This window comes from Musa acuminata, chromosome BXJ3-7 (assembly GCF_036884655.1).
Source record: "Musa acuminata AAA Group cultivar baxijiao chromosome BXJ3-7, Cavendish_Baxijiao_AAA, whole genome shotgun sequence".
NCBI classification, from domain to species: domain Eukaryota; kingdom Viridiplantae; phylum Streptophyta; class Magnoliopsida; order Zingiberales; family Musaceae; genus Musa; species Musa acuminata.
In genome coordinates this window covers 7,207,529-7,235,309 of record NC_088355.1, presented here as the reverse complement: position 1 = coordinate 7,235,309, position 27,781 = coordinate 7,207,529, and the positions used below count along the sequence as shown (strand labels likewise).

The window sequence follows — 27,781 nt, the reverse complement described above, 5'->3', positions numbered from 1 at the left end:
TCTCTCGAGCTGAAGGGAGTCCTAATGGCGTGATGAAACCGAGAGTTTTCCCATAGAAAAAACAGTAGATGAACTACTACCGAAACAGAGTGCTTATGATGGAGGAGGATGTTTGAGTTGGGTTCTGATCTCTCTATAGCGTCTCTAAATCTACTCCTTTCTCTTCTCTGGCAAGGAGTGGGGAGGGGATTATATAGAGCAGCAGCAGAGCCCTCTGTTTGATCTTTTGCACAGGCAGGCCTCCAAGGATGAGGATGTAGACAGTAAAAGACAGGAATATCCCCATGACTGGCTTTCCGCGCTTTAAGTGATTGGTGAAATACATAAAGAGGAAAAATGCTTTTTTTCTTCTTAAAATAAAAGCCAAAAATTATTATGTAAAATATTCTGAAAAAACTATTCTGCACAGACAAAAAAAGTTTCCAGTCATATGTTTCCATAATTTGATTCCAGCTTTTTTTTTCCCAAAAAAATTCTGGAATCAAATTAACCTCTTTCAAAGATATGGGTTTTAGAGGAAAATTGTACTTATGAAATAAGAAAGAAAACTTGCACAATAAGGAATCTGAACTCATGGACTGTTTAGTATTCTCCCCCAAAGAACACTTTTTCCTTGCAAGAACACAAAATAGACAATGTGTTGCAGCAGTAGACAGGGGAGAAAACAAACTTTATGTACTCTTTTTTTTTTCTTCTTTTATAAGCTTAACAATAATATAAAGCAAATAGTAGTTGGTTTTCCAACAATGTTAGAAAAGCTCTCCAACCTGCCTTGACCCATTCATCAACTCAATTTCAGGATGACAAGTTAAGCCAATTCAAACATGGTTAGCTGCCATTGCTTCACTGGTCCAAAAAAGACCTATTTCCATTATCTAAAAGAACTTGTGATATGAGCATTCCACTTGCTCAAGTTACCTCAAGAACTCTTCAACCAAAAGCTAAACCAAGAGTAAGAAGCATCTGGTGCACGAATTCTAAAACAAATGTAGTGAAAATTTCTCTCTTAAAAAAAAATAAGTACACCATCCAGATTATATATATATATGTTGAATACTGTTACACCACAAAACTTGCTGCCAGAAGAACAATTTTTGCAAAAGCTCTTAAAATGAAATTTCATCAGAAAGGAAACTAACAATATGAATCCACATCTGTGGCATTTTGTCTGATGTTCTGGATGCTTACAAATCATTATACAGCAGCCGATAGAGTTATTGCAGCGACAATCTGCTGAACAAATCTGCAAAGCAGAACGAGCATGAATACTGAATATGTTGTTCGTCATCCCCAATAAACATCGTTGACATCAAAGGTATCGGAAATTTTGTAATAGGATTTCCCAAGAGTGAGATAACTTGCTTCCCCCTGCTTAAATGAGCAATGGAGTTGGCGAATTGTCAGGGGCATCAAACCGGCCCCTTGATGTTTCTTGGGAGGCTTTAAGCAATGACCTCATCTCCAGAGACCATCTGAGCAACAGCCCAACTTGATGTATGCATGATGTGGTTAGAGGATAAGGAACACCAGAACTCAGATATAGCAAAATGCCATGACTGTCCTAGTCATCTTCCATATTGAAGAACCCTCCGATGCGCTGCCGTCTTTTGTTGAAAATAGTTCTGAAAGACTCATGCTCAGCACGTAGTTTTTCACTAAATCGTCTTTTTGATTCACTCATACTACTGCTCTCAGTTGCTCCCACAGAATCCTGGTCTTCAACCATCGGATTCGAGGCCTGCAAGAACAAAATTTACTTTTCAATCACTCAAGTCACTAAAGGTGAAGGTTTTAACTCCAATGATTGGTTGCATCAAATGCTGCATGAGGCTTTACTTGGAAGTCTTGACCAAAAAATAGGTAAATAATGAAATGAGAAACAGAATATTCATCTTTTTCATAAATGTTTTTAGTAAATCAAACTTCCATTGGGTAAAAGTTACAGAACCTAATTATTTAACAAAAACAGCTTTCCTAGTGAAAAGAAAAATTGTCAGGCTGCAATATGTTTCTAAATGAACATTCAGAAACAAAATTCATGCAGGCCGAAGAACAGAGTCAACCAAAAGAACACCATTTGAATGCTTTTTACATTTTCCTTTTTTCAGCTGACGGATTCTGTTGCATCAGATGAAACCATTGTTCAGCGAATACTAAAAAACAACCACAAGGGTGTAGTTGTCATAGCAATTTTCTCTGTTCACTCTGCCATTGGCAACATAGAGTTGCCAAAAAGAAAACAGAAAATTTAAACCCCATCAAAGAAATGACAATACTTATTTCTTGTAAGACATACAGGAGTGATGAGCATACTGGATGCCATGTATCATATGCTTTAAAGAACCATTCAGTGAAGCAAACCAAAAGAGGATAGTAAGCCAATACACATCACTCACCAAATTGTAACCTGATCCTGGACCAATGATCAAGGAAATTTGTTTCTTCATAGCACCAATTGAAAATCCACTCTTGTCAGCCTGAAAAATAAAATAATATTAAGTATACCACAACAACTTCATTGTGATTTGGACAGTTTCCAAACAAACACGTGAACAAAACCATACAAGAAGTTAAGTTGTTAGAAGATAAGTAAACTAACTTGATGATAAACAGAATATGAAAGATAACATAGTGAAGCTAACATAGCTAACTCTACAGTAGTCGTTTCTCTTCAGCAGATCAACAATATTCATCTCAGGAATGTAGCCTCTCTGTTTACTGACCCAACAGTGTTTTTAAAGCATGAGAAAACACTCGTGTTCATGATAGCAAACCTATGATATAGACATTTCTTGCATAAAAAAATAAAACTCACATGATGCAACCACACACCCTTAATGTAATTGAAAATAGTGCAAAATTAGTATTGTCTCAACAAATTATATTTGTTCCTAATGTTGACAACACAACCATTCTAATCATGTGCATAAAGAACTTAGCATCATTAGTTGATCATTAATTTGCATAATGCACATACAAGCATAATATGCCCAAAAGAGGCAAAAGACCACTGGTTAGGTGAGGTGTGTTAATTTGGCTTACAGAGGAACATCTAAGAAAAGCTCTATGATAACCGAGATATCTTAATCTGACTAGTGATACTGTCCTTGACAAAGCTCAATGGCTTATTGTTTGTTCTTGTATTACAAGCATAATATGAACGGATCATATACAAAATGATTGGTTAAGAAGTAAATCCTTTCACAATAGACATCATCAAACTAGTATATATAAAGCAATTAGCAAAATTAGAAAGTTCGTTGGTCTTTTGTGTTGCAAAATCAACAAATGACATTATTTACCTGATCACCCCAGTGAACAGATTTTCCACTCTTGCTATAAGCTTGAATTAGGCCAGAAAGAGCATTTATATTTCCTCTGACATTTTCTGAGTTTTCAATATCTTCTTCCAAATCCTTTGACCATTTACTGCTCCCTAATTCTTTGATTCTCGTCTGTCCTTCCTCCTCTTCTTCAGAGTCCCATTTTTCTCCAACTTTTGATAAATCTAGGAAAATGAAGGAAAAAGGACACATAAATCATCATTTATACTAGTTCTTGCATGAAGAATAAATGCATATCAAATCTATGCATGTACAAAAATTAGATAAATAAAACAATGGCCATAACTGGAGAAGTTATAAGAAGGCAAATGGCTTCATCAGATTAGTTGCCTAATGACAAACCACTCAAAATTGTCACATTTGAGAAAAAAGTAGAAAAATCCGCATCCTAACTATAATAAATATTATTAAGGGAATAAGAAAATATTCATATTACAAACTTCTCATTAAAATAGATCACAAGGAAAAAAGACAAACTGGGGAGTTTCCTGATATCACGAAAAATGTCTCAAGATAGCATTTTGCCAAGACTTGAAATGTAGTGTTTTGATCAAGAAATACCCAGCCAAACTGGTTTGTCTTTTAAGTAATTAAACAATTAGCTATGAAGCTGCCAGTTTTCAACATTACAACCTGCCAGAGAATGGAAGTGTATGTCAGCAGGAACAACTAGAAGTCCAGCACTTTAAAGTTTCAACATCCAACCGCACGATATTGACTAACCAATCATGCCCTTAGTATACGATAACAACAAAATAACTTGCCAACTATTTGAGGTTGGTCAAATGGACTGGATCCTGACATTAGATTCATTGGGGGCAACACCACTAGTTAAACTGAAATCAGATCTCTTGTTTGCAAATTCTATATAATGTTATTAGTTTTCCTCCACCTCTTCTACTCTACTAATTTGAATTGATTCGCCTCGTAATAAGCACATTTGTTGGTCATAATTCTGAGGTGTTCAAAGTTCATGCTACCTTCAAAAGTTCTAATTCTATCCTCAATCATATTACCTTAATAGTTCATGAATGCAAAATAATATAAGGTTACCTATTCCCATAATCCCACACAATCATTTTGGTAACATCATATGCTGTCTCCATACAATCCAACAAATTTATCTTATAATTTTATTTTTAATCTGAGCAACATACAACCGTCAGACAACACTATAAATGCCTCTAGCCACTTTCACCATCTGATTTTAATTCTTTTAGCAATATCTTCTTCAAACTTCCCTTCATGTTGGTGGACTTCTGAGATTTCTGGTCCATCTATTACAACTACATTTAATCCTCCCTAGATGTTACATAAAATGCACATCATAAATTTGTCTTAGCATAACTTGTTCAAAATTCCCAACTACTACATGCTGTCTCATAGCTCTAGGTTTAATCAGTATCTCAAATCATTTCTCATCAATCAAAATGATGACATCAGCAAACAACATAGATCATGAAAGTTTATCCTGAATATCCCTAATAAGATCATCCATCATAAGCACCAAGGAAGGTTGTTTCTTCAATACCAAACAGAGGAAGAACCAGCGTTCAACCACTAGTTTCATGCAGAAAATTAAAAGTTGGTCCGTTATAAGATGATTGAGTCAGTGAACCAATCGAGCGAGGATCAAGGTCCGATCTGTAGGAGTGGATTAGGCTTGACATTTAGGTTTAAGACTCCCTTCCCCTACTCACTTAAGAAAATGAAACAAGAGCACCTTGATAATAGACTCCAGAATGACATTGACGCTCTCATCAAGAGGATTGGCTCTTAGCACCAAGGAAAAAAAAATGATAATACTTAAAGCACATCCCCATGGCAATAAAAAACTTTTGCAAGATGGAACTATTGTCCTACACCAGTTACTGCTTGTTATACACATCTTTTAGGGCTTATTATACCTTTGTCGGTCACGTTCTCATCCTTATAAAGTATCTAGAAGCAACAAAAGATGCTCAAAAATTAGAAAGGATGACGCAGAGAGTACCTTTATCAGGTACATAATCCACTGATTTTGGTTCAGAAGGCTTAAGGCTTTCCTCATCCTGCAACTTGGTACCATCATCATCACAGTCCGAATCATTGATGTCCATGTCAACCTGAAAAAGGAGGTATTTTTTATTGACACTGACAGGACAAGGATTCCATAAACTGTAAACTTTAGAATATGTAAGAGATGTTAAATATCAACATCACCTTCCAAGATTTTATATTTCACACACACACACACATATATTATCATCACCAATCTATGTAGTTGTATCACAAATAGGCAACAATAAGATGAATACAAAGCTTCTCAGATGAAAATGAAACTATCTTGACTTCTCTAGAATGAGAGAAATAAATGTTAGCATGCAATAGGAAGAACCAAAAAATAAAAATCTCATATCAGCTCTGAAAGCATGTGTAATAGCAGAACAAATCTGGGTTGCTCTCATGCGATTCAGAATATCCATAACTGAATTTCTTTCCTGGCAGTTAATGAATTAATAATACAATAAAATCTTAACTATTGTGGATTTCCCATTTCAGAAATCATCACACATTAAAGATGGCAGAACAGAAGATAGGAAGTAAATAACCAGAAAATAATGCTACTAAAGACAGACTTTCATGGCCTGTACATGCTACTGCAAATATGAGATAAAGAGGTGGAATGTGATGGAAAAGAAAGTCATGAGAGGCGGAACATTAGATATGGAAGTGCAAAAATTATAACTCATAATATCGTAAGGATAGGAAAAAAAATCCCCTCTTCTTGTTCAGTCTTAAAAAATTCCAAAGTAACAATAGTGGAAAACTGGTTTATCAAGAGGACAAAGCTCTTAGTTTGACCAGTTATATTGTCCTAAATGGAGTTCAATAGTGAAAAAAAAAAAACATGTAGCTCCCCTTCAGTAAATCATTGTCACAGATGTGTAAACTCGGCAATTTAAGTTTGGGATGAGGCTTGTACCACTTGATACAAGATTTGTACCAGGCTTACCATCCATTAGGGCTTGGCAATCGACCTGGACCAGGCTGTAAGCCTGCTCAATTTCTTTTTTTTTAATTCTAACAAAAATTTTTGTAAAACCCTAACATCTAGTCTATATCTCGTTTCTGCCCCCATCAGGCCCTACCAATTGTTACTCTATTTCGCCTTCTCCTCAACCTTTCCGACACTGGCACCACCCCTGCCCCCTCCCATCCTCTCCTTCGCAGCAACCTTCCTCTTTAATCTCAGCCTCCCCTCCTCCCTTGCTGCCTCCTACCCTCCTCCATTGTCTGCTCCCTTTCTCTTCTTTTCCTTTCTTCCTCCTCTTCCCCCTTCCCTCCTGTTCTTGTATCACAGTACGTTCCGACATATTGTGTCAGTAGGCCAAAACGAGTTCGACCATGGACGGGCAATGGAGGAGAAAGCCATAGCATTGGGTATTTGGATTTACATAAGAGTTTTCAATTACCATCAAGTAGTGCAAAACTCTACACATGTAAGAACCCATTTCATTTCCTTCTTAACAACAATTGATATTAGCACCAGTGTTGCTTTACCCAGTTGCAATATACAGTGGTTGCTTGGAGTCACACGAGGATCAGCAGATCTATATTCCTATTCGTCGATCATTACATGTACACAACTATCCTTTGCTCTGGACATACTTAAAGAAGTAGAAAACAAATTCCATGTCCATCTCTATATAACTGATTAACATAAGAAAGTGCATCTAGTTTATTAGTTCTATCAATGAACCAGTGATTTAAAAAGCGCTAGGCGCCAAGGTCCAAAAACGCCCGAAGCGCTAGGCGCTCGCGAGGCGCTAAAATATAAAAATATATAATATAATTAATATAATTATTTAAATAAAAAATATGCTATTAAATTAAGAAAATCGAGTACAAAATCACAATATCATATTAATAAAAAGTCTCAAAAATCAAAACAATAAAATTTTACATCAAATCTATTGAGTTGCTATGTACACTTGCCATTTATTCTGAAACCTAACAATAATTTTAAATAAATAAAAATTAATAGTATTAAAATCAAAATAATATATTATTAATCTAATAAATAAAAATACTATTATTAGTATATAGTTAGCAGTATACTATTAATATACTGTTAACAGTATAGTGAGAAGAGTGTGAGAAGACCGAGGCTGCTAAGGCAACCATAGCGGTAGCGGGAGCGGGAGCGGCGAGCGATAGCGGGAGTGGGAGTGGGAGCTGCGAGCGGCGAGCGACGACAACAGCGATGAGCGACGATTGTGGCAGCGGCAGCGACAGCAGAGAGCAACGACAACAGAGAAGAAATCTCGACGGTAAAATCGCGTGTTAGGGTTGGGGAAGTCGAGGAAATCATGAGAGGGAGCCTATCGGTGATTTAGTTGGTTCGATTGAACCAACTAAAGCACCGGAGACCGAACCAAACATAAAACACTGGTTCGGTCGCCTGGTTTAGCCCGGGCGCTCGCCCGAAGCGCCCGACGCCTAGGCTCGGGCGAGCGCCTAGGCGGCGCCTCGTTGAAGCGAGGCGCTTGGACATGAACCGACGCGCTCGGGCCTCGCCTCGCCTCGCCCGAGCGCCTAGGCGAGCGCCCGAGCGCCTATTGAAATCACTGCAATGAACAATAAGCAATATGGATTTTCCTCAACATCTTGTTTTTAATACAAAGGAGCCTTGGTGTCATCATTTCATCAAACATTTGTTTCTAATATAGAAGATTAAAAATACTGGGTAAAAACAAACTAAAAAAAATGAACAAGTTTCATCTGGTAATGATAATCAGTTGAAAATCATATCCTCTTTAACTTGGTATAATTGTGTTTAGTTAACAATTTGAAGAGTTAACCAAACATATTTTAGTTTCAGGTTTTGTCCGATTCTGATAAAATAAGCTTGATATATGTTAACATTAGTTTAAATACAATCAAACTAATGAAAAATGGTTGAGTTTGGTCGATACAACCTAATTGATAACCCACAGAAGTAGAAAATAAGAGGGGAGAAGTAAAGGAGGAGACGAGAGAATCAAAGATGGACAACAGTGTTCTCATCATTGAATGGTATTACTGCAAATCAACTAAAAATGTCCAATTCAGATCAAGACTGGCCAATCCAAGTCAAGAAACCCTGATCTTGAGATAGATATCCACTATGATCAATTGGAATAGATATCCACTATGATCAATTGATCTTACTTGTTAATATGTCACATTTCAATTACCATTCAAAAGTCAGCGGATTTGATTATCACTAGTAGCTCATTGTCGGTGCCTGTGGAGTCCCCTAACGACCATGTCTTCCCATTGTCACTTTCACTATTAATGCTACCCAATTATTATGAGGGCAAAAGGTAAAGTCTGTGGGTGACATATATAATAATATAATTATGTATATTATAGATATGTTGAATGAGACCATAACTATATATGTATTCATATACATAACAGATTTTCAAATTTTAATAAAAATACATTTTAGTATATTTTATACCTTTCAATGTATTTTTTCTAATATCTCTAAATTTTAATGATTTTAAAATTTTAACCTATTTTCTCAACCATTTCCAATCTCATCAATATGATCAGCCATTCTGGCCATACCCACCATATTTGTTGTCAGTTGATTTTAACTTCAATTCTGGTGTTGCACCAACACTCCATATCATGAGATTCATGACATTAGTTGATAGAATCAAAAAGATATAGTACAACCACAAGTTAAATAACTAAAAACATAAACGGGTCAAACAAATATACATGAATCAGGAACAAAAGTATCAGCCAAGTTCACTACTAACTAGTCTCCAAACATGCTAAAAAAAATTGACTTAAAATAAACGTCCACGTTTCTCATATCATGATGGAAATGTTACACCACATCACCTCTTGAATAGAGTGCTCATTCAGATCATCCCCACGGAACAATGACTGCAAGTCAATAAAATTGCATCAAATAGTGAGCTAGGTAATGAAAAATATTTTGCTTGTTATCTAACATAATATGAAGTTATGAACAAAACCTGGATATCAAGTCGCAGGTATAAAAGTGGAGCTTCTTCCCATTTTTCTGCCATCTTTTGTATGTCTTCTTGGGTAAAACCATGCACATTCCTAGCAGCACAACCCTATAATTCCAAATAAAAATCAAAACAAATTAAAAATATATGAAATGTTAATTTTGGATAATTCATTCAAACAATAATTGTCACAGTTACCAATTTCTTTGATTTGAGAATGAGACAATCAAATGCAGTAGAGCAATTTCAACATTCAGAAGCTACATGTTTCATTATAAAGACCAGCTATTTCTGATGTCCCATCGTTTTGTGGCCATACATCTATGGCTGGTTTAGTGAAATTAGTATAAATGCAGGGCTCTACAGAGATGTCGGTAACTAAATGGCACAAATGGAAGGAAAGTCCATGTACAGTAACTTCTAGCCACTATGCATGACGGCATGTCGCTCTCTGACTCTTTCATGGTCACATAGATCAATGACAGACTTAAAAGAAGCAAATAGAGAAGGAAAAGGTAAACTTCATGACAAGTTTATTACTGTGGGAAAGAAGATGGAAAGAAATTTCCATATTATTCCTCTCTTAGCCAGATGTCTGCATGGGCATACAATTCCAACCTAAATCCATGCCACTTGTGACATGTTCCTTAGCCATATGATAATAAATGGCAACTGGAATTTTCCATCTATGAACAAGGTCAGATGATGAAAACATAGAAAAAGCTATCTTATCACGAGATGTTTAGTATCTAAAGAAAGAATTAAGAACAATGCAGTAGCCAGATATGTGCATTTGCATACACTTCCAACCTAAATCTAGGCTTCGAATGCATTTGTTATCCAAATAAACAATAAATAAAAACTGGATCTTTGCATCCATGAGTGAAGCCTTGGGTCTAAAAATCTTGTTAACCTATCTGAACAAGATTTCATTCTAAATTGAAATCTTGATCAAATGACATCTGAACAATTTGTTTTCTTTAGCATATAGCCATAAACTTGAAAACAGATATTCTTCATATACAAATTTCCAAGGTATGCAATTTCGAATAATACCGTCCGGTACGGGCGGTACATACCGGTCCGTCAGTTTACCGGTACATGGACCGCCCGTTACCAGATTGTCACGGACTTAGCTAGTTTTCCCTAACTCGTGTGGCACCCTTGCGTGTTCGTCCGCAACCTCCCCGAAGCCTCCCATGGTTCCTTAGGACATACAAAAGAGAAAACAAGTTAGAGAAAACGCCTCACTCGGGATCCACAAGCAAACATTTCCAAAAACACTTCATAGACAATGCAAATTACAAACAGACTTTACAAGCTCTGAATGGTTGCATAACAAAGGGTCAAAATAGTCCACTATAGACCGAATATCTCTCACAAGTGTCCACATGACACAACCTTTATTTACAAGCCTAAGAATGCCACCAAACCCAACTAAAATGAGGCTTTTAAGCCTTCGACCATCCCTCTACATATTGTGCAAAGCATGAACAAAACAAAAGACACGAACATACATAAGTATTACATCAAACATCTTGTTTAGAACTTTGTCCGTGACATTCTCCCCCACTTATTCCTTCGACGTCCTCGTCGAAGCGTACACTGCAACTCATCGCCTTTGCTGAGTCTTCAATCTTCTGCTCCAGCTGCAATGCACCTCTTAGCTCCCAGCTGCTCTCCGCTGCTGTTGTTGAGTCAAACTTTTGATCCGCTATGCTGTTTCAACTCGCCAATGACTTTGACTCTAGTGTGGGGTTGGCTGAGTTGTGTTGACCCTTGTTGATTCCTGCAGATCCTCCAGATGAAGGAAAAGACCATCCTTACTATGCGTCAGTCTCTCAAATGTCTCATGTTGCTTGAACTGGGTGTATGCTTGTTGGAGCTTTAACGAGCATCGCCTCGCAAACTTTCGAAGTTTTGGATCCTTCCTCAACAAAATGTCCATCAACTCTTATTTCATTTAGTTGTCACTTCCAAGTAGATTAGCATCACTTCCACTTTCGATTGGCATTCTGTTGGGAAATGAAGCGGATAATCTACTCTCAGTAGCATTGATCACCATTGACGAGGATTTGACAACTATTGTCTTCCATTATCTTCGAATGGTCTTTGAACCTGTGCAGCGCTCCTCTGCTGGATAGATAAGAGATTGGGGTACTCGGTTTTGCCCATTCTTTTAAGAGTTGAGAAGGCAATGGTTACTTGACTTTACCCGCCTCCTCAAGGGTTGTACTCCATGCATCGAGCTGGTTATTGGCATTCGCCTGCTCTTTGCTCACACTTCTGAAGCACTCGAAGTGTTTGCACTCTTTACATTGAGTTAGCTACTGTGATTCACCTTCTCAATGTCATCGAACTTCTAGAATGCAAGAAGTTTTCACCCCAACTTGGAGTAAGTCTCTAATAGTTTTGGTCGCCTCTGGGATTGTACCGTCTTCTCCATCAACCCGGCCGCCTACTCCACTGAGTAGCAAAGGTACAACACCGCGTACTGCCTGCTTCGTTCCTTGGTCGTGCACTCTTGCATAACCCGAAGTCCTTCACTTTCGGCTATCTTGATGAGAAGCTCGTTGACACCGGTCTTACGAAGTTTCTTAGCCTCTGCCCTTCAGCCTTGTCTCGATACTTGGAGTTTGCCTCTGTATGCTCCACCTCCTCGGCCCCTTTCACGATCAAGCGCTCTACCTCCATGAGAGCAAGGGTTCAATGATTTTCACGGAAGTCCCGCCTCTGCGGTACCTTTGCGCTGTCATGCCCATGACCCTACTATAGACCGAATATCTCTCACAAGTGTCCACATGACACAACCTTTATTTACAAGCTTAAGAAGGCCATCAAACCTAACTAAAATGAGGCTTTTAAGCCTTCGACCGTCCCTCTACATACTGTGCAAAGCATGAACAAACCAAAAGACACAAACATACATAAGTATTACATCAAACATCCTGTTTAGAACTTTATCCGTGACAGGATGGAACAAAATATATATATATATATATATATATATAATATTTTTCAACGACGTCGCCTTTTATAAACAAATATATATATATATATATATATAATCTTTTATATATAAATATATATATTTATTAATTTATATATATATAAACGAGGCAACGTCGCTGCACCTTGGAGAAGAGAGAGGCGACGTCGTCGAATTATATATATATATATATATATACACACACACTGAGCGGTGCACCGAACAGTATACAGCTCGGTATACAGTTTGGTACCGTATTGAGCGAACGTCGAAACCCCGGTACGATACGAAATTGCATACCTTGTAAATTTCAATGTCCAGAAAAGTTATCTAGTACTAAAGTAGTAAATTTGTTAGCCAAGAAACCTAAGAACACATGCAAATATCCCAAAAACCCAATAGTTAACCTGTTCAAAATTGTTTGAAATAGACAGCAGTAAAGTCTTTTAAGCATGAGTCAAGCTTCAATTTGCTAGGACTATCAAATTCTCACCGTTGGATCTTTATATGGAGCTTCCAGCAAGTATACCTCATAGCCCGATCTCTGCTCAAGAAATATGACAATCATGAGAAGCATGATCATAACAAGGCAATCTTCACTTATTAATACACAATTCTAAATTCAAATAGTCAATAATTTACGTCAAAAGAACTTCAGTGAACACTTATTGTTTCCATAAATAGCCTTCATCTAAGTCAACCAATATTTCTTCATTACACTATAAAAAATTACAGTCAGTTCACTGCTATTCGGCACTTGACACAGTTCACAATGAAACAACAAAAAGGAAGAATATGCAAAAAATGTATTAAAGCATATAGAAGCAGCAGAAGCAAAGAAATTCAGCCACTTGTAATAGATGTGGCATTCATCAGTTTCCAACTTAAAGAAAAACCCTTGTTAGTAATTATCCAAAAGAAAAAAAAAACATAAACTAAACTATTAAAGATATTGCAAGATAGATGTACAAATACAGTTCAAAAACACATTATGTCCCTTTAATACCAGTAGAGAGAAACCTTAACAAGGACGATCTTCAAATTAAATTTAAATTTCTCTTACAGAGAACACACTAGGTTTGATAAAGAAATTATGATTTCAATAATAAAAGATAGTGAATTTAATAAGTATATAATGGCTAAGTCAAAAGTGGATTTAACAGGCAAGTTTGGCCCTAACAAAGATATAATCAGCATTTTGTTTGACTTGAACATTACAAATACCTATAATAGTAGCAACCTCCTAGGAAAGGACTAACCATTTACAGTCTTAAAAAGTATCAAAAGTTTTAGAAGTTGGAACCCGACCTATCATCAAAACATTCTCAAAGATACATGATATGTACTATTTGTACGCTTTACCTTATTTACCCTCCAGAAATCACTCCTTGTTTGCAAGATTCTCAACAGCATTATCCTCTTTTCTTGTAATAAATTCAATAGTCTTTAAGTTAAAAAATAGGATACCAATTTATCCAAGAATTAGATGCTTTGAAAGCAAAACAGAGAACAAAATAATTGCATGTGACAAGACAATGTTCTCTCCACACCATTCAATTATTTATAAACAAAAAGCTCAATACTAAACGACTTAACAGTTAAATAGGGCCAGCACAAAGATCAAGCTGACTAAAGCTTCCCAGCATGGATTCCATAATTGAACAGGACCAATAGCTTTAATATCTAGTTATGTTAGCTGAGTCTAACCTTCGAATGACAGGGTATATCAGACAAAATCAAACTAATGGCTTATACTGATGAAGTGATCACAACAATTTAGACATAGAAACAGGTCATTATAAAAGAAAAACTTCTATTAGAAAGAAACCCTGATCAGAAGGCAAGCCAAAAGATATCACAATTATTTGTCTCCACTTAACTTTCAGGTAAACCACATAAGAGATATCTTTTGGCAGAAGTCAGTAGTATGGTTAATAAATTTGCTGTACCCCCTGGGTACAACATTCTAAGTTGTTTGATCCAGAGTACGAGTCTTTTGCATCCAGGATCATGGTTGTATGTGATCTGGTTCACAAAGGGATCCAACTGAAACATGCACAAGAAATAAAAATCTCATTCTCAATCTCAACAGAAGAAGAAAAAGGAGAAAGAGGGGGAGCAAGACACGGGGAGGAAGAGGAGCACGCTTGATTGCTGCAAACAGCCCCTCACCCATGCACTATCCATTGCTCACTGTCACCATCGGAGATCATTTTCAACTGATTGTAGGCCAAGAGAGAGATAAAGATAGAGACAATAGATGGATAGAGAGCAAGAGAGGTAGAACTTGCATGAGTCTGTAAATTGAATCCTGTAACCAATTATAAAATTCTGCGACTTACAGGATTTGGGTTCTTTCTTTCATAAAACCACAAATTAGGTTTAAATAGAAAATTAATTGAAAAAAATTAAATAGAAAGAGAAGAGAATAAGAGAAGTATAGAAAGAAAAAAAAATGTAGAAAAGAAAATGGAATGAAAAAAAAAAGATAAATTATAAGAAAAGACAAAATCTTTGTGAACATACTCTTTAAATATTTTTTTCATTTTTTAATGGTAATAAAAATAGCAGCCCAAACACCTCATGACCCAAAATAGAGAACCAAGTAAGATTACCCTTCCTACACTCCATGCATATCAAACTCATACCCACATCATGCACCAATTTTGAACGACAACCCCAACAAAAAATCGATTCACTAAGATGGATAACATGTAAACAAAGATTGCAACACAAACATGACTATGACAAACGAAGATGAACAATTGACTTATCCACATAATTGACATTCATCAGAATTTACTGTTTTTCTAAAGGAAATATAACAGGCATTTACAACATGTGCAATCAAATAAATTGCGTCAAGCACAAATATGCAAATTGAAATAATAAAAAATGTCTTACCATTACAACAAAAATTTATGATCAAAATGGTATAGAATTTTATGTCACATTTACCCGTGGATAGTGTCATTGTAGGTTTTTCTCTTTTTCTACCCATTTTTCAAATTGGAGAACCATTAGGGTCTAAAACCAATAAGCTTAGCCTCATTTTTGTAAATGACAATTTCTAATAATTTCACACTTGCAGTCCATTTAAAGATATGACAACCTGGTTGTTTGAATAATGGTTCAGAAATTGATGGAAATCTAAAGATAAAAGCAGACTGAAATAACAGAAATGGGGAAACCAAAAGCGAAAGAACTGCTGCAAGCAGAACATGATATGTTCAGTAGCAGTTTACTGACTCCAGTAAAAGTAGCCTTACATATTCACTTCAAGAGCCCTGCTTCAGCTTATTACCAACTATTGTCACAACAATATCAGTCCCTAACAGCCAAGTATGTTACATGCTTTAACCTAGTGAGCTACAATAACAGCCTTCTAACTGGCTTCCAACCTCCACTAGAATAAACAGCAATACAGTTCAGCACATAAAAATATGCTAAATGACAAGGTCAGCAAAACAGAGGAGCAATTTAGTGGAAGTTCTCATATCTGCAAGTTAAATATGAAGCAAAAAATTTTTCATACTGGACCCTTTGATTCTAGATTTGCATGAAGCCTATGGGCTTTAGCAACCTAAGAGATACTACATACTCCAGAATAAAATTTTGAATATTTGAAGGATAAAAAACAAACTGGATTTTACTTTAATTCTATTCAGCTTTTAATGTTTAAGCAGACAAGGAATTCCATGGATCCTCAGTTCTCCCCGCTCTGAATCCTGGAAGGAGGTGGCCAACCACAGATGCTGCTCAAAGTCATGGGCCTGAGAGTCCATAAGGGGACTGACTAAGGCGCCATTGCCATAGCACCACTACACTGTGATTGAAAGTGTGAGGCAGCCTGGCCAAATTCCTCAATGTTATTATGGGGCAGAACCAGGTACCAATAGAGAGGCAAGCTGCAAAAGGGCACTGATACAGGAAATGATGCCTTAGGTGGTCATATATGAAAGAGCTTTTGGGTAGACAGTGATGAAGGAAGTGAGCCAGTCAGCCAGTTGCAGGCACCAGATTTGGTGGTGAGACAGGATGCGTGAGAGAAAAGAAGGAAGAGAATGTTTTTATCCAAGAGAATACTGAAAACAAAAATTCCAGTGTTCCTTTTTTAATACCCTGGCACTTGTTAAATATTCCAGTGTTCTTAAAATCCTAGTTACCTGAACTTTCCTGAATGGTATGCTGGAAAAAATTTGCATCTACAGTAAAATTACCATGGTAACTTCAAATACACCAAAATTAACCTATTGTGAAACAAGGCCTAAATGGCTAATAAGGAACATAGGATTTTCTACAAAATAGATGAGTAGCTGATCAAGAAGAATACATTTCCTTTCTTATTCATGTTTATTTTTTCTGTCTTAACCTGAAACATTAACCTGTAAAGTACCTGGAATAGAACAAGGATTTCTAGGTGTGCCACCAGCATACTGTTTTTAGCATGCTGGCAGCAGAAAATGAAGAATGGTAAACAATGAAAAACAATAGTGACAAAAGAGAGAACAAAACAGACTAGCTTCTCAGTGTGTATGCAGACATATATATACACATGTACCAGTTAGAGCAAAGAGAATGATAAAGATAGCATGAAGGATGCTCCATTCCAAAAATTTCAAGAAATCCCAATATTTTGGTATATAATAATATATATAATTAGATACTGTTGCAGATGAATATCTCAGACATTACTGATACTCAAGGTTAACCTTATAATTACATAGCATGTTCTCAACAAACTCTCAAACAATACAAAAAGAACTCAAAGATAAATACTCGTAAAGAATGCAAAGAAAGAGATTATACCTTAGCAACTGCCCAAAATTGAGCAAAATCAGCTACCCGCAGATTGCGGTCATCCACTAAAACGAGGCAAACATACCAGCAACAAATGGAGTCAGTTGCCGAACAATGCTGCATTAGTCATTAGTGAAAACTGAAGGCAGCGCAGAATGCTTAAGCACTGCAACCACCATTTCATCTAGTACCAAACAAATATATCTTGATGTGTCCAACAGTAGCCCTAATATATTGGGACAATCAGGTCAACCATTCTCACATAGGATTGCTCAGTTTTTTCAATATTCAGGGGCAACAAACAGCATAACGTGAAGTGTCAAAAAATAGGTAAAGCTACCACCATGGTTGAAATTAAAATAGGAAAAAAATGCATGGAACCAAACCTTTGAACATTGATAGCAAAGCACCGAATAAGCATTACATATGGTAATTAAATGCTGACAAGCAAGCGATAAAGAATAAAGCTTCAAAATAATACAAATCCTTCAGATTTCAAGAATAAAAAAAGCAGCATTCCAAATGTCACAGCATACCAATTATAAATGTGAATATTCCTTCTTCAAGAGTCTTCTTAAATGCTTTCAACATGCTCGACCGATATGCCTACCAAATAGAAAAACACTTTAGCTTCCAATGGTTAAACTGATAAAAAAAACTACATTATACGGTTAAGAGTCAAATGGTCCAAAGTCCTTTATAAGTTCAAGCAAAGGAAAATGATCTAACATGAAAGATTAAAGTACTAAAACATGTACAATAATTCAGAACAAAGTTATGATATTTAAGAATGAGACTGACAGTCCAGTTGGGGTTAATGTCAACAGCATATCTGTCTAAAAATCTCATTACTCGAGAAGTTGATATAAATGAGAAACCTCACTGTTTCACAATGTAAATTAATTAATCCATAAATAAATAAAAAAACAATTTAAGACGTGAACATTGAAGACTTACAAGCATGACCATTTACAAGGCTACTAGTGATGAAGACTCACAGTTTTATCAGAAATATAAATTTATTTAGAATAATCTATCATATACATGAATACTCTGCTGAAAAAAATTTAAATGTGTACTGCAGTTTATAATGATCGACCCTTACTGTGCACACCAAGGTTAGCCGTGTGGTGTCCATAAGAAAATGACTTTTGGGTGTGAAGGCTGTCAGATCCTGTTATGGTAGGAAAAGAACTTGGGTAATTATCTCTCAAGTCAAATCCTAATCTAATCCAACCTTTTAACTGAATAGGATGGGACTAATACTCTTCCGTTACTAGTACACACAGAACTCTTTGTTCAAGAACATTTCTTTCTTTATCCCTTACAGAATCAAGCCAATGATTGCCTTGTCTATCTGGAGTTGCTTTCATGTCCTTCAAGGCATAAGAAGCCCTCTCAGTTCCAATTTTCTAAAGAAAACTGAACCACGTAGTGATCAACTTGGGTCAAGGTCCATATAGACTTCGAAATAATCTATGCCAACGATTTCAATAGGTGTTCGGGTGCTCGCCTAGGCGCTCGGGTGTTCACCTAGGCGCTCGGGCAAGGCGAGGCGAGGCCCGAGCGCCTCGCTTCATTTCCAGGCGGCGCGCTTCAAAGAGGCATCGCTTAGGTGCTCGCCCGAGCCCAGGCACCGGGCGCTTCGAGCGAGTGCCCGGGTTAAACCAGGCGATTGAACCAGAGTTTTTGGTCTGGTTCGGTCTCCGATGCTTTAGTTGGTTCAATCGAACCAACCAAAATATCGATATCAGCCCTAACCTTGCTTATTGCTCCCGTTGTCGCTGCCACTATCGTCACTCCCACTACCGCTGTCACTGTCGTCGCTCGCCGCTCTTGCTGCTTGTTGCTACCTCTGCTCTCAGTCAGCACCCTCAGTTTTCCTTTACACTCTTCTCACTTCGATAATATACTGTTAACAGTATAGTACTAACTGTATACTAGTAATAGTATTTTTATTTATTAGATTAATAATATATTATTTTGATTTTAACACTATTAATTTTTATTTATTTGAAATTATTGTTATGTTTCAAGATAAATGGCAAGTGTACAGAGCAACTCAATAGATTCTCCAATAACATCAAAAAAAGATCATGCATAGAAGTATAATTATCTAAAGGATCCGAAAGATCATAATGCAGTGACTTGCATGTTCTATGATAAAACTACTAGATGTGATATTTTTCATGCAAAACAACATCTAAAATTTCAAGAATGCAGTAGTTTACAAAAAGTGTCCACCTAAGGTAAAAGAAAAGTTGTTGAGTTATATGAAAGAAAAGAAGATGCAAAAGAATGAATCTTATAGAAATTTACCATAAGATAATGTTGAACATCTCAGGGATGAAGAAGAAGATTATTCTATGAGTATTAACCCAAGTGAGAAAAAAATATACGACAAAAAAGGAAAAGAAATTATGAATACTAAGAATGGTAAAAAATGACCAATGGATCTATATATGTTTCAAGGATCACAAAAGCAATAAGGTCAAACAGGAGGCTCAAAATTTAGACGGACAAACATAAGTGATGCTTGTAATAAAGAAATAAGAGGAAGAACAATTCAACACATTGCTCGCTTCTTCAATCAGGTTGGTCTTCCCCTTAGTACAATTCATTTAGACAGTTTTAAAGAAATGATTGAAGCTATTGAAAGATATGGTGCGGATTAAAACCCCCAAGTTATTATGAGATGTGAGTTCCATTATTGCAAAAAGAGTTGAATTATACAAATAACTTACTAAAGGGTCATAAAGAATCATGGGCAACACATGGTTGCTCTATTATGTCAGAGGCTTAGACTGACAGGAGACGTAGGAGTATAATTAATTTTATGATTAACTGTTCTTTAGGGACTATGTTTGTGAAGTCAATAGATGCTTCATCTTTTATAAAATCTAAAAATAAGATATATGATTTACTTGACAAGTTCGTGGAAGAAATTGGAAAACAAAATGTCATTCAAATCATAACCAACAATGGAAGCAACTATGTAGTAGCTAGTAATATTAATCTTTTAAATTTTTAATTATTTTATCTTCAATTAAATGTGTTAAACTCTTAAGTCTTATCATTTTTGTTATCCTTTATCTCGAGTAAATTGCTTGAAACAAAAAGACAACACTTATATTGGACTCCATGTACGGCATATCGTATTGATTTCTTTATAATCATATTGGGACTTTGAATATGATGAGAGAATTCACACGTAACAAAGAATTAGTGAGATATGATGTCACCCGATTTGCTACTTCATTCTTGACATTACAGAGCGTGCATCGTCAAAAACATAATTTGATAAACATGTTTACCTTTGAGAAATGAGGGACAAGCAAATGGGCAAAATAAGCAAAAGGCAAGAGGGCTACTATTATCATCTTAATGCCATTCTTTTGGAATCATGTAGTTTATATATTAAAAGTAAAGGGCCCTTTTGTTCAAGTCCTTCAATTGGTGGATAATAAAAATAAATCTGCAATGGGATATATTTATGAGGTTATGGATAGAGCAAAGGAGACGATTAAAAAATCTTTTAATTAAAATGAAGAAAACTATTAGAAAATTTTTACAATCATTGATGAAAGATGCAATTATCAACTTTATCGTCCCTTACATACAGTAGGATATTATTTGAACCCTGAATTCTTTTATAAGATTAAATCTGTTGGGTTTGATGCAGATGTTTTAGATGAGTTATATCAGTGCGTTGCAAGATTAATTCCAAGCCTTGAGGTGCAAGATAAGATTATTCATGAATTATCTCTATATAAAAATGCTGAAAGTCTTTTTAGAATTCCAATTGCAGTCGATCAAGGACAACTACATCTCCAGGTATTAATAATTTGATATAATTAATTTCAACTATAATATGTTATTATGTTATTGCTAATAATAACATAAATTTTACAGTTGAATAGTGGATAGGGTCTTTTTGAAAATTTCACCCCGAACTTATAGTAATTTACTATCAAAGTACTTAGTTTGACATGTAATGCTTCGAATTATGAGTGAAACTATTAATATAATTAATAAATATAATTATTTAAATAAAAATATGTTATTAAATTAAAAAAAATCGGGTAGAAAATCACAATAAATAAATAAATCATAATAATATTTTTTTTATTTTTAAATAAAAAAATATATTATTAAATAAATAAAAATTAATAATATTAAAATTAAAATAATATATTATTAATCTAATAAATAAAAATACTATTATTAGTATACAGTTAGCAGTATACAGTTAATATACTATTAACAGTATAGTGAGATGAGTGTGAGAAAACCGAGGCTGCTGAGGCAACGACAACGATAGCAGGCGACAGCCGTAGCTAGAGCGGGAGCGGCAAGTGATGGCGACAGCGAGAGCGGCAACGACAGCAACGGCGAGCAACGATTGTGGCAGCGGCGACCAGTTGGCGAGCAACGATTGTGGCAGCGGCGAGTTGTGACAGTAGCGGCGAGCAGCGACAGTGACAGCGGCAACAGAGAGTAGCGACAATGAAGAAGAAATCTCGACGGTAAAATCACGAGTGTTAGGGTTGGGGAAGTCGGGGAAATCACGAGAGGGAGCCTAATATCGATGATTTAGTTGGTTCGATTGAACCAACTAAAGCATCGGAGACCAACCAGACCTAAAAATCTGGTTCGATCGCCTGGTTTAACCCAGGCGCTCGCCCGAAGCGCCCGACGCTTGGGCTGGGCGCTTGCCTCTTTGAAGCAAGGCACCTGGACATGAAACAAGGCGCTCGGGCCTCGCCTCGCATCGCCCGAGTGGCAAGAGCTTCAAGTGCTGGAGAATTACAAACATATACAAGACAGATGACAAAGAAAAAAATGAGTGCAAAAGCATCAAGCGAGGAAGGACAAGAGGAAAAGGACGAATTCAATAAAGATGATTTATGTGAAAATGACAATAATATTGATTATGATGAATAGCTTTGATGTAAAATTTTATTGATTTTCTTAATTTAATATCATATTTTTATTTAAATAATTATATTTATAATTATATTATATATTTTTATATTTTAGTGCCTCGCTTCGCTCGAGTGAGCGCCTAACGCCTCGGGCAGTTTTGGACCTCGGCGCTTTTTGGCGCCTAGCGCTTTTTAAATCACTAATCTGTACTAGTATGATACTTGTATGAATATGCACGCACAACTATTATTCCATTAACAAATTAAATGATATCCAATATCTGGCATAGCAATCCATCATTTGATATAGAAAGCAATTTCCAAATTTTCCATAATGATAATGAATGTCCCTCATCCTCTAAAGCTTTACTCAAATGAACATATTACTATATCATTCAGCACACATTCCATAACACATTCATTTTACGTAGAATCAAGATGTGTATATTAAGATACATACAATCAAGGATTGAAATTTTGTACTATAAAGGAGTTTCGAGATTCGTTCGATACGGTACGGAATACCGAGCGGTATATTTCAATATACCGTCCGGTATATATATATATATATATATATATATATATATATATAAGTAAAAAAAATCATTTTTTGCGACGTCGTAGAAAAACGATTTCTATGACGTCACCTCTCTTCTCTCCACACGAGGCGATGTCGCCTTCATATATATATATATATATATATATATATATTAAAAACCATTTCTTCTCCCCACGACATCGCATCTCTTCTCCCCACAACACCAAGGATTCTTCTCCCCGCACGGATGAAAAGAAGTCGCCACATATGAGGAGGGAGAGCGACGCCGACTCTAAGTTCTCCTCTTCTTTCTTCTCCCTCTATCACCGCCCGAGGCGGAAATAGCCCCAATCGACGGTACAGCCCAGTAGCGGGTGGCCCGTGTATCGATCTGCTAGCGGATCGGTATGTACCGCCCGGTATATACCTCCCGGTACGGGCGGTATCATTCGAAATTAAAAACCTTGCATACAATTGTCTACATGTACATCACACATCATCAAAAACATTATGAGTCGACATACATGCATAAATTTAATAACAGGATACTATTTTAAAATTTCAGACTTAACATAATTCCATGACTTCCTGTAGTTCAAAGAATATGCACTAGAAAGATATCAACATAAACAGTTTCTAAAGTCTAAACTACTAACACACACCTCCAAATGAGACACCAATGATGGAGACAGATGAATCAAGTTGGTAAAATTGAAAGGGACTACTTTTACTCTCCATAATCTTTCATCAAGTTAGATAAAGATGGCCTACCTTTATTATGATACTTTAACATTCTCATTTTATTGTAATATTACAGATAAAGTTCTAGATACAACAATACTAGCAAGCCAAACAACTCAAAAGAAAGGGATGAAATTAAGCCATATTACTTTATAGAATATGTCATCATAGCCAAGGATTCATAGTGATAGAACTAGAGCAAACAAAAATATAAAAAATAATTGCATCACCTCCTCCATTTCAGGCTCATAACAATATTCAACCACTTTCTTAGTAGTCTGTTTCTTTACTCTGGATGAACTAGAGGACTTAGAACCTTCATTGTCATCAACTTTCTAATGAGAAATAACAAAACATCAATTAGTAATTCACATTTAATGATGGCTATTAAGAGTAAATAATTAATGGTCCAAGATCAACTAGAAGTAACCTTTTCAACTTCGATCATGAAATAGTCATCCATTGCATGAATTCTTGGAGCATTTCCACCATTTTCAATCTCAAGATCACGCAACGTTTTTGCCAAATAGCTTTTTCCACTACCTGGGACAACAGAACAATGAGACCAAGCAACTGAATAGCAATCAGCAGGAACATTTCAATAGAAAAAGACATCAAATTATAAACAAGAGAACAATATCCAAACATCTTGATCAAACTTTATGAATTGCCAAATATAGTCCTATTTTAATAATGCACCAATGCCTCAATCTTTTTGGTGACAATTTTGAAGGAAGAGAGCTACAGAAAGCAATTATAAAAAAGGGAGACCAGTAGTTATCGGTCTGATGACCAACTGATACATGGATCAAGCACTTTCACCGAGTCTGATTTGAAACAGTGCTTCCAGCTAGCTCAGCGAACCTTTTTGAACTCACTGGATGGTAAGATTACTGGTATTAAGTTGTACCGGGCGGTAAGCCTACCACACTCTCAGTATCAATAGATACATTTCTATTTTTTATTTAAAGCCAACCTACCACCTCCCTCTTTCTCTCTCTTACTCTGCCTCTGCTTCTTTTTCCTTCTCATCTGCATCACCAGATCTTTCACTCCTCCCAGATGCCATTGCAACTCCACTCCCGACACATATCTCTCTCTCTCTCTCTCTCTCTCTCTCTCTCTCTCTCTCTCTCTCTCTCTCTCTCTCTCTCTCTCTCTCTCTACTTATACTAGTTTGGTTGGTACTGAACCAGACATATGGTACACTATATGGTATTGGTATTCAACAGAAAATGGTACCCGATCAAGATTTATATTCATAATTCTAGGGTACATAAGCTAATACAATACTTCTATATCGGATATATTGATGGAACATAATGGAGGTTTGGACTAATAGCCCAAATTCCTCATAGGACAAATGACATGATATTCGATGATCAATCATGAAAGGCAGGTACCGATGCAAAATTTTCAAGCATACACAAAATTTTATAAAGCATTTAACATTATTACTAAGATGATGCAACTTTTTAGCCATCATGAAAGGTACTAACATGAAAGTGTTCTAATATATGAAAAAACAAGGTTAGAATTTAAGAAAGAAAAGAAACCTGGAAGTCCACGAAGGATGACAACAATATGATCAGGACGAGATGCACGATGTGGTTGCTTAAGCAAGTCACAAACATCAACAATAGTTGATTTAATGTTAAAAGGCCGATTCGCTGAAACATTTGGTACTGCTTCTGGATACTGCTTTAATGGTGCTTGTTGGATGGGATGCAAATCCTGCATCATCATTGTTCATGAACTCAAACATCTAAAATTGTTATTCAACAACATATATCACACAGGGCTACATAGCAAATGTTTATAAAAGGAAAAAAAAAACAGATGTACAGACAAATAGATATCATCAGCTATATGAAAAATAAACAAGCTCTGGCATAACTACAGCCCTAAATTAACAAAAGAACATCATAACATAAGCAAATAATGATATAAGACTAGCAATACTCAGTTGATCAGCCCTAAATTAACAAAGCAACATCATGACATAAGTAGTGTTCCCATCATTAGCAATAAACAAAAAAGAAGGGTTATAGTTAGTTATATGAGCCAGGATAAATAAAAATGGTTATTTTAAACCCAAGCAAAATTGCAGCCTAGCTGTTCAGATACACCAAGTTCAACATGCAGAATAGTCCAATAGATAAATGAATAGAAATTGTAAAACACATGTATGGTTCTATTCCAAAACATATCCACAAGGTTGCACCAACTTTCTTATGCCAAGTACATTATATTCATAATGTAATGAAACTGAATGAACTATTTAGGTTAGCAAGAACAGTAGAAGTATGGCAATTGCCAGGCTGAAGAGTTCAAAACATATACAAGATGAAGTTGAAGAAGAAACAAATTGAAGACAAGAAACTTTGAATGAATTGAAAAGAACCTCCGAAACTATCTCAGTAGGATGAGGAGGTTGCTCAGCATAGCCGCTGCCTCGTGGTAAAGCATGAGGGTCCGGGAATATTTGATTAGGTGGAAGGGATGTTGTTCCTGAAGCACTTGCTAGAACAGGAAACAATGTTGGTGGTGGCACACTTGGCACTGAAGATGTCGCTGGGATGTGATTTAGAAATGGTTCACGATGTCCAGCTGAAAGAGGTGGTGGTGATACAGAAGGATATAGTCCAGGAGTATGTATTTGACGATGCATTTCCTCTATCATGCCATTACTGTTATTCATTCCAGGCAAGGGTCGCAGACCACCTTGTACAACATGATTCTTTGCACTAGACTGTTCTACCAATGTGTAATTTACTGGTTTTAACAGTCTGTGAATATCATTGGCATCTGGAACTTTAGATTCAGGAGCCTCAGTCCATTGGTTCGTGAGATCAAATATGTTTCCTGTAGGGTCTCCAAATGCTGGATAGGAGCCTTTCAGTTCATTACCAACTGTATCTTGTGCAAGATGATGGCTTCCCTGTTCTGAATATTGTGGCTGCTTTGGCAATGGATAAGGGGAATTCTTAGATGGATGAAGCTCTTGGAAATCATGCTGATCATACCCATCAAGTTTGCTGCATGATACATGATCCGGTGTATGATATATAACTCGATGACCCATCACAGAAAAGCGCTGTTTGTCTTTTACATGGGCTGCATTATATTCTGAACTAGACATAGAACCACCATCCTTGCAGCTGTCATACCGCTGAAAAGAAATGTCAGAGTGAACATTTCCAACCTCTGGGCCCCTGCCAAAATCCTCTCTCTCATAATGCGCATTTCTATACTCACCCAAACGTGAATCATTCGGCCCAACTCTTTCAAAATCCAATCTTTCACGTGACACAAACTGATCATCACCCTGAGAACTCAAAGCTCCTGGAAAATTCCGATGTTCTTCCAATGGAGTTGGTCGCAAAAACTGGTTCTGGGATCCAAAAGTCGATTCAAAAGGCAAGATTTGACCACTTCTGCCAACAGAACTAATCCTTGGGCCATCAAAGCCATGATCTACCACAACGTCCCTGTACTGATTCTGCGGACCATTAAAGACGAACGTATCTGGTGGAAGCATACCATCACGCACAAATCTATCTGGCAGAAACTCGCCACTAGATCGTGGCGGCCCTTCCACAGGGTTCGGCTTCCCATGATCTCGAATCAAATTAAGCCTACGCTCATTATCAGACGAGGTCCTCCCAGGAGCGAACTCATAACGATCGTGCGACGACGGAGTGTGGAAAGTACCCATGAGCGAGTCTTCAACACGCATCCTCTTATAGGAGGTCTCTCCTCCCAAGAATTCATCTTGGAGAAACCGCTGCGGCGGATGGGTAACAGGACGTAAGGGATTCCTCTCAAAGGGTCGATTCACGCCCCAGGGTTCAGGTGCGTACGGAATCGGTAGCGGCTCCCGGTGATCCCAGGGAGGAGGTTCGTGAGGGAACGGTGGGGCAAGTCCGGGAGGGAAGCGATGGAACTCGTCGGCAGCGGTATGGTAGCGGTCGAAGGCGTGAGTCAGCGGCGGCGGAGGAATCGGGCAGAAAGGGAAGTGAGGAATCGAACAAACGGGGCAGAGGTGACCTTGCGCCGGCCGGAATCGCCATGATTCATCCATGGCGAGCTCGATCTTGGGATCAAATGAAAAGGATTGGGGTATATTAGGGTTTGGAGGAAACCCCACCTAAGTAGCGATCGGCAAATCCTCGTTCGAATTGGGCCGAGCCCAACTATTGGGATCCATTGTCGGTCCAAGAGGAGATACTTAACAGGCTTGTAACAGTCAGTTGTAACTGACGAATTGTGCCGGTTTCTGCAGGGAAACGCTTTAATAACATCTGTTATAATGATTGTAACATATCTGCTTTTTTACTACGACATAACTAATATATCGTAAATCTGTCGACAATTACACCATTTCTGCCTGCACAAAAAACGCCCGTTTCCACCGTTACAAGGCATTT

The 27,781-nt window shown here is 36.9% G+C and overlaps 1 protein-coding gene across 1 annotated transcript; it reads right to left on the bottom strand.

The window, feature by feature from the left end:
* Nucleotides 1-989: 989 nt before the first annotated feature.
* On the bottom strand, nt 990-27,486 carry LOC103991791 (uncharacterized). Its single transcript, XM_065160520.1, has 13 exons — nt 25,756-27,486; nt 24,908-25,085; nt 23,782-23,894; nt 23,582-23,686; nt 17,684-17,753; nt 17,157-17,212; nt 12,841-12,891; nt 9,362-9,466; nt 9,225-9,269; nt 5,338-5,449; nt 3,303-3,508; nt 2,397-2,477; nt 990-1,738 (listed from the first exon to the last, which is right to left on the bottom strand). Exons 1-13 carry the CDS (start codon nt 27,433-27,435, stop codon nt 1,562-1,564), a joined length of 2,979 nt encoding a protein of 992 aa, XP_065016592.1. The 5' UTR covers nt 27,436-27,486; the 3' UTR covers nt 990-1,561.
* Nucleotides 27,487-27,781: the final 295 nt, after the last annotated feature.